Source organism: Schistocerca nitens, chromosome 5, assembly GCF_023898315.1.
Source record: "Schistocerca nitens isolate TAMUIC-IGC-003100 chromosome 5, iqSchNite1.1, whole genome shotgun sequence".
Lineage (NCBI taxonomy): Eukaryota > Metazoa > Arthropoda > Insecta > Orthoptera > Acrididae > Schistocerca > Schistocerca nitens.
Window position 1 is genome coordinate 308027182 of NC_064618.1, and position 8576 is coordinate 308035757.

Below are 8576 nucleotides of genomic sequence, written 5' to 3' on the forward strand. Positions count from 1 at the left end.
GGGTAGCTCTAAGGGATGAAGTAGTGAAGGCAGCAGAGGATCAAGTAGGTAAAAAGACGAGGGCTAGTAGAAATCCTTGGGTAACAGAAGAAATATTGAATTTAATTGATGAAAGGAGAAAATATAAAAATGCAGTAAATGAAGCAGGCAAAAAGGAATACAAATGTCTCAAAAATGAGATCGACAGGAAATGCAAAATGGCTAAGCAGGGATGGCTAGAGGACAAATGTAAGGATGTAGAGGCTTATCTCACTAGGGGTAAGATAGATACTGCCTACAGGAAAATTAAAGAGACCTTTGGAGAAAAGAGAACCACTTGTATGAATATCAAGAGCTCAGATGGAAACCCAGTTCTAAGCAAAGAAGGGAAAGCAGAAAGGTGGAAGGAGTATATAGAGGGCCTATACAAGGGCAATGTACTTGAGAACAATATTCTGGAAATGGAGGAGAATGTAGATGAAGACGAAATGGGAGATACAATACTGCGTGAAGAGTTTGACAGACCACTGAAAGACCTGAGTCGAAACAAGGCCCCGGGAGTAGACAACATTCCATTAGAACTACTGACGGCCTTGGGAGAGCCAGTCATGACAAAACTCTACCATCTGGTGAGCAAGATGTATGAGACAGGCGAAATACCCACAGACTTCAAGAAGAATATAATAATTGCAATCCCCAAAGAAAGCAGGTGTTGACAGATGTGAAAATTACCGAACAATCAGTTTAATAAGCCACAGCTGCAAAATACTAACGCGAATTTTTTACAGACGAATGGAAAAACTAGTAGAAGCCAACCTTGGGGAAGATCAGTTTGGATTCCGTAGAAATATTGGAACACGTGAGGCAATACTGACCTTAAGACTTATCTTAGAAGAAAGAATAAGGAAAGGCAAACCTACGTTTCTAGCATTTGTAGACTTAGAGAAAGCTTTTGACAATGTTGACTGGAATACTCTCTTTCAAATTCTAAAGGTGGCAGGGGTAAAATACAGGGAGCGAAAGGCTATTTACAATTTGTACAGAAAGCAGATGGCAGTTATAAGAGTCAAGGGACATGAAAGGGAAGCAGCGGTTGGGAAGGGAGTGAGACAGGGTTGTAGCCTCTCGCCGATGTTATTCAATCTGTATATTGAGCAAGCAGTGAAGGAAACAAAAGAAAAATTCAGAGTAGGTATTAAAATCCATGGAGAAGAAATAAAAACTTTGAGGTTCGCCAATGACATTGTAATTCTGTCACAGACAGCAAAGGACTTGGAAGAGAAGTTGAACGGAGTGGACAGTGTCTTGAAAGGAGGATATAAAATGAACATCAACAAAAGCAAAACAAGGATAATGGAATGTAGTCGAATTAAGTCTGGTGATGCTGAGGGAATTAGATTAGGAAATGAGACACTTAAAGTAGTAAAGGAGTTTTGCTATTTGGGGAGCAAAATAACTGATGATGGTCGAAGTAGAGAGGATATAATAGGTAGACTGGCAATTGCAAGAAAAGCGTTTCTGAAGAAGAGAAATTTTAAGTGTCAGGAAGTCATTTCTGAAAGTTTTTGTATGGAATGTAGTCATGTATGGAAGTGAAACATGGATGATAAATAGTTTAGACAAGAAGAGAATAGAAGCTTCTGAAATGTGGTGCTACAGAAGAATGTTGAAGATTAGATGGGTAGATCACATAACTAATGAGGAGGTGTTGAATAGAATTGGGGAGAAGGGGAGTTTGTGGCACAACTTGACAAGAAGAAGGGACTGGGTGGTAGGACATGTTCTGAGGCATCAAGGGATCACAAATTTAGCATTGGAGGGCAGTGTGGAGGGTAAAAATCATAGAGGGCGACAAAGAGATGAATACACTAAGCAATTTCAGAAGGACATAGGTTGCAGCAAGTACTGGGAGATGAAGAAGCTTGCACAGGATAGAGTAGCATGGAGAGCTGCATCAAACCAGTCTCAGGACTGAAGACCACAACAACAACGTTTTCTTCTGTTTCAACTTCTTGCATTTCCTGCTGTTTGTTTGGCTGTAATGTGATTTCAATAAAACAATTTTGTCACCCAATATGATTTGAAAAATCTTAATCAATACTGTCAGAAGTGAACCACTCTTTCATATCATCATCAGCAGCAGCAGCATCACATTCCTGGCATATTTGTATGGTTGTCATTAGCTTATTTTTATCCTTCAAAACATAATCATCTGTATTGGTTACTGAATTTTCGTGCTCCCATTTTAGTATTCTGTTCCAAGCTTTTCAATCAAATCTCATGCATCTAGAACCATGTAACAATATTCTTTCACATGGGTTCCTCATATTACTCAGCTGAAGCAAAAGTGCTGGCGTCACCTCAACGCCCTCCGCTGCCTGAGCCACACGTCTTGGGGTGCAGATCGCTGCACGCTGTTGCGATTGTACAGAGCCCTAGTGCAGTCCAGGCTTGATTATGGGAGCCTGGCTATGGGTCTGCATCACCCTCAGTGTTGACGTTGTTAGACCCCATACACCACTGTGGGGTTCGGCTTGCAACTGGCGCTTTTCGTACGAGCCCCATGGATAGTCTACTGGTGGAGGCCGGGGTTCCCCCGCTGCGGATTCGCCACCATCGACTGCTCGCCGACTATGCTGTCCACGTGCATTGCTCGCTGGGCCATCCCAATCGTTGCCTGCTTTTCCCTGCCATGGTCCTCCATCTGCCCGAAAGGCGACCTAGGTCTGGGCTTTCCATAGCTGTCCGCGTCCAGTCGCTGCTGTCGGAACTGGGGTCCTTCCCTCTTTTGCCTCCCTTCCGGGTCCGTGCACCTACGCCTCCCTGGTGTTTGCCCCGGCCGTCCGTCCGTCCGTCTGGACTTGGCACAAGAACCCAAGGACTCAGTTCCGCCTGTGGCCCTCCGTCGCCGTTTTCTTGCGCTCCTCGCCTCATTTTCGGGCTGTGAGGCTGTCTACACTGATGGTTCCCTGGTTGATGGTCACACTGCCTACGCTTTTGCTCACGCTGCCCATGTTGAGCAGCGCTCCTTGCCGGCTGGCTGCAGTATTTTTACTGCAGAGCTGGTGGCCATATTGCGCGCTCTTGAGCATATGCGTTTCTGCTCAGGTACGTCCATTGTCATCTGCAGTGACTCCCTGAGCAGCCTCCAGGCCATCGACCGCTGCTATACCTCTTCTCCTCTGGTGTCCTCTATTCAGGAGTCTGTTTCCGCCATTACCCATTGTGGTCGTTCGGTGGTCTTTATTTGGACGCCAGGTCATGTTGGCATCCCGGGGAACGAACGTGTTGACAGGCTGGCCAAAGGGGCGATCGACGCCCCAGCTTTGGAGATCGGCCTCACGGCTTGCGATCAGCAGCTGGTGTTGCGCCGTAAGGTGCTTGGGATGTGGTCTGCTGAGTGGCGTGGCATGACAGCCCCGAATAAACTGTGGGCTGTCAAGGTGACGACCGATGTGTGGCGCTCCTCCCTGCGGGCTTCTTGCAGGGACTCTGTCGTCCTGTGTCGGCTCCGCGTCGGCCATACCTACCTGATGCACGGCCATCTTTTGCGTCAGGAGGATCCCCCCCCTGTGTCGGTGTGGGTCCCGGCTTACGGTCGCCCACATTTTGTTGGAGTGTCCCCAACTGCGCACCCTCCGGCAGTCTTTTAATCTCCCGGGCACTTTGCCTTTGGTTTTATGCGACGATGCCTCCATGGCTGATGACGTTTTAACTTTTATCCGTGGTAGTCCTTTTTATGGTTCTATTTAGGGAGGTCCTGCCCCTTTCCCTTTCTGTGTCTTTTGTATTCGCGTCTCTCAAAATTTGTTGCTGTTTTGGTGTATAGTCGGATGGTTGACTCTTTCCCCTTTTTTGTTCTCGTGGTCAGTCAACCAGCCTCCGGCCCTCTTCTTTTCTTCTGTTTCTTTCTGTCTGGTGTTCATCTGTACTCTTCTTGTTTGTAGTGTTTGTTGCTGCATTTGTGTTCTTTTAGTGCCTGGGGGGGGGGGGAGTCTCCTCCCCCCTTTGGTTTTTACCTGCTCCGCACATTTTCGGCTCGCCTGTTTTTGGAATGGGGGACTGATGACCTCCGCTGTTTAGTCCCCCTTAAACATCCCAACAACCACCACCACCAATATTCTTTTAATTTCATTGCTTGAAAAATGACAAAATGACTTCTATGTTACCTTTATCTCAGATAACAATCCATGTAAAAGTTGTATTCTATAAAATCATTATAATGTTTCAGTAACGCTTTAATCCATTGACTGTAGTGAAGATATCATATTAGGACACAAAAAATTTACTGTGAACATTCAATTTCCTCTCTCTAACAATTCAGCCATAGGATGGATTGGTGCATTACTCAGTAAAATTATGACTTTTTCCCTTGTTTACCAGTTTCGTTTTCAAATATTTTTCCTGCAGGGATAAAAGTGTAGTCATACCAGTCAGTGAATATTTGGTGTTCATCCTTGCAATATTTGGCTTTTATATATTAAGGGAACCCTGGTATTTTTTTGAAGCATCTGGAGTTTTTGGATTTTCCAACGAGCAAAGGTATTTTATGGGTTCCAGTAGCATCTGCACAAACTAATATTGTTACTCGCTCTTTACTAGCTTTGTATCCTGGAGTTGATGTCTCTTGCCAGGATTTCCAATTTAATCTGGTTTCATTAGCGTTGCAAACAAAGTCCATGCCACAGTCATTTTCATCCAGTTCTAATCTGCTGCATCTACATGAGCTGAAATTTTTTCCACGTTGTATTTCCAACTTACAAATTCTGTGATGAGATTTACATCTGTTACTTGCCACAAACAATTCACCACCACCTATTTTTATAGTTAACTGTAATGCCTTTTCAGAGAGCAAAAGACCAGATATTGTTTACTTAGTTTGTGTGTGTGTGTGTGTGTGTGTGTGTGTGTGTGTGTGTGAAACAAACAATACAAAGGTACATTTTTTTGGTTTCTTCGACACTTTTTTATGTTTACTCCTATCTTCACTATCAAGTTTGCCAGTTAACTTCAAAGCTGAATCAGTATTCTTCTTAATATTGGTTATTGTAGGAGTACCTACACCATACTTACTGGTTAACTTTTTCAAATGAATCAATAATGTTTATTTTACCTTTAAGTGATAGCACCACACCTTTGTGCTTTGACATTTTTAAAGTTCAGATGCACAATGTGGCACAGCAGTGTAGCCATTGACAACTGTGTCACTCAAACAATAATGGAATGGTCACTGTCTACCACAAACAATAATGAAATGCCTGAAGCAGAGGTCACACATAGTGTGGACAGTTAGTGCCAGCGTGACATATCTGTGCACACACAGACTAGACTACAAAGATATTTGCTTGTGGTTGACAATCTGGGTAAATGCAAATCCATGTAACTGAGGTGCAGATAATTAAGCCTCCATGTACTACTGCATGTAAGAATTGGTTTGTAATTTGTGATGGACTGCTCTAACTTTGAAACAGGTCGTAACTAATACATAAAAGTATATAACAAAATAAAACTATTTTGCTGTGATATAAACATATGAACATTTACAAACTTGTATGTCAGGAAATGTTCTAATAGTATATGTTTATAAACTTTTTTGCTTCAAAAGATAATTTACTACCTGACAGAAAGTGGCCTTTCCTTCAAGACTCCCTATAGAATATAGCCCATATTAACTTCTGGAATGATCAATAACCAACCTCTCGAAAATTATTAAGTTTGTGTTGGAATGGAAAACGTCATTACATAATTGGAATGTTCATTCAGTAATCAAGATAACTTGTTAATACAATGCAGATGGCAGTGATTATCATTTTTGTGGAATATACAGTACCATTATTCCACATTACATTTCAAGCATAATTTAGGCACAAAACGTATTATGAAATACCACATTCTGAACCAGTCCAACACAAGTGTACTACTTTTAATTTCCAACCATTAAATGTTACCATGTAACAGTAACTAAAATGTAGTAGTTTACAGCATTTATATCTTTATCTTACATTAAACCATAAAATGTGATAGTTGCCAAAGGTACTTACATATATGTTGCTTATATCCACATCTAGTCAATATTATAATTAATCCATACCTCTCAAAAGTTACATCAACTGGCAATTCTTTTCCTTAAACCCTGTTTTGATACAGAAAATTCAACATACAAGGTGCAATGAACTGTTTGCTGTTTGGTATAGTCACAGTTACATTGTAAAGCAAATCACAATGTAACGAATCTGTCTCCTTGTTTTTCACTATGGTCTCTGTAAACTAATTAAGAAATATTTTGATTCACAGCAGCAGCATTTGGAGGGCAGTTGATACCTTCAGCTGATACAGCTGGTGTCCTACACCAGTGTGATGTATCTCGTGTGCAGTTTCTTGAGTGATAACAGAAAATCCTCCAGCTTTCAAGATATAGGTTAACTGTGATTACATTTTACCAAAGTTTTATTCACAAACATGCCACATGAATTCAATGTTTGAAAACATGAATGGAAAGCCAAAACTGAAGGCCTTGGAAATGAATAAACTAAGGACTATATGTACCAAAATGCTGAATATAGAATGTTATCAGAGGAGTGGAGGGAGTAAAAATAAACATATGTCATCCTAGTTCCCCCTATAGTGACAGCAGCAATAGGTTCCTTTGCTTCCATACAGTGTAATTACATGTGTGACTTGATGGCTCTGCAGGTAAGGGGCATATTATGGCCTCTCTGTAAACTGAAGAGCAAGCTGACGAGCCCTCACTCACCGTAACCAGTTATGTCAAGAAGCATGCAAAATTGCTATACAGTTTCGATTTCACATTATACTGTAGGCCCATCAGTAACTTGTTGGGCAACCATTTTCCAGGTTATATGAAAGCAAAGTTCATGCCCAGTAAAGAGCATTGTTATTTTCAAACGTATCTGTGGGCTGTGAAACACTGTCAGCCATTGATAGTGTGCTTCTGGGTGTTCTCCTGAGTTGTTGATTCCATTTTATGCATAGTATTTCAATGACAGACCCAGCCGTTATCTTCAGGTTCTGCGAGTACACATAACAGTAATACTGGTCACACACTTTTACTTGGCCCCTCTGTGATCGGCACATGTCGTCTGACTTCATGCCACTCCAGAATGTTTACACACATTGCCAACCTTAGGTACATTATTTGCAGAAATGAGCAAAGAGCGGTTCTAGGCGCTTCAGTCCGGAACCATGCGACTGCTACGGTCGCAGGTTCGGATCCTGCCTCGGGCATGGATGTGTGTTATGTCCTTCGGTTGGTTAGGTTTAAGTAGTTCTAAGTTCTAGGGGACTGATGACCTCAGATTTTAAGTCCCATAGTGCTCAGAGCCATTTGAACCATTTTTTGAGCAAAGAGCTTGTTCTTGGTCCTTTTAGTGACTCACCATCAACTTTTGTGGAACTTCTGCAATGCACTAATACATTACATGTTCATTTCTTTTCTAAGCTGTAAGCTGGCTGCTCTGGGAGAAGAAAGTGGGGCTTGTCTTAACAGCCAATGAGCTATGAGCTGATTGCAAGCTCCTGCTCCCAGCATCCTCCAATGTGGGACCAAGTAAAAGTAAGAGATCAGTACTCACAGCACCTAAGGAAGACAGCTGGATCAGTTGTCAAAATATTGTGCACAAAATGGAATCAACAACATAACAGAACATTCGGAAGTACACTATTAATCAATCATATCGAGAAAACCTGAGAGATCACTGTGAGCCACATTGACTTTTTTGTCTGTGACTGATGTCATTTTAGCCATAAACATATAACTAAACTTTGGGTTGAAGATCTATTCACTTTTTTACTGAAATATAATTACTATACAGACTATACAATGATACTGGTTATCTGTCTTGCTCTCTATAAATTAAAACATAGTCAACTCTGTGATATTAATAATTGGTGCCATTCAGTGTTTATATGTGCAACAAATACATTATGTAAAAATGAAGAAGCAGTTTGTTGTTTTTTGCTGTGCTAAAATGTTATACAAATGTATAGTAAAATTAACTACTATGTACAGTGTTTTTATGCAAAAGAGAGACTGAATAAGAAAACAGGAACTAGTGGGTAGTGCCTGGTAATATTTTTTCCTGTCTTGAAAATTATTTAAGTAATGAAGCACTATTAAAGAATATCTTATGTATAATTTATAGAAGATATTCTGCTGATGAGAGTGAACAGTGTGTTCACAATAAATTTCACAGAATCAAGACTTTACAATTGCTTTTCACTCAGTATTCTCTCTTGTGGTCATGGCCCATCCCAGGTAACAAATTGAGCATTAAGTACAGTGAAAATGCTATTAAACATTATTATGTAGAAGTGTACACTCATTTACAGTATACATGCAGTGCCAGTAAAAGTCATCCTATTTATTGTTATGGATCACTCAATTTCTATGTGCAATAAGTAAACTGAGGCATAAAATAATTAAATTAAAGCTTTTAAGTATCATAGTCATTGTCAGAAGGTGAAATCCAATGTCCAGAATGTACCTTGGAAATCTCTCTGTGTTTTTAGCGCTCCTTGCAGACCACTTGTGGTTTTGATAAAATAGAAGATAAAAATGGAACGAGCGTGGTGATTTT

At 41.0% G+C, this 8576-nt stretch overlaps 1 protein-coding gene across 2 annotated transcripts in view; it reads left to right on the forward strand.

The window, feature by feature from the left end:
• Positions 1–8365, forward strand: part of LOC126260015 (uncharacterized) — a 159822-nt gene extending 151457 nt beyond the window's left edge. For both annotated transcript variants that reach the window (XM_049957176.1, XM_049957177.1), the window contains exon 12: positions 6274–8365. In XM_049957176.1, coding sequence (XP_049813133.1) covers positions 6274–6365 — 92 coding nt within the window. In that variant the 3' untranslated portion in view covers positions 6366–8365. The remainder of the gene's footprint in view (positions 1–6273) is intronic.
• The last annotated feature ends 211 nt before the right edge of the window (positions 8366–8576 follow it).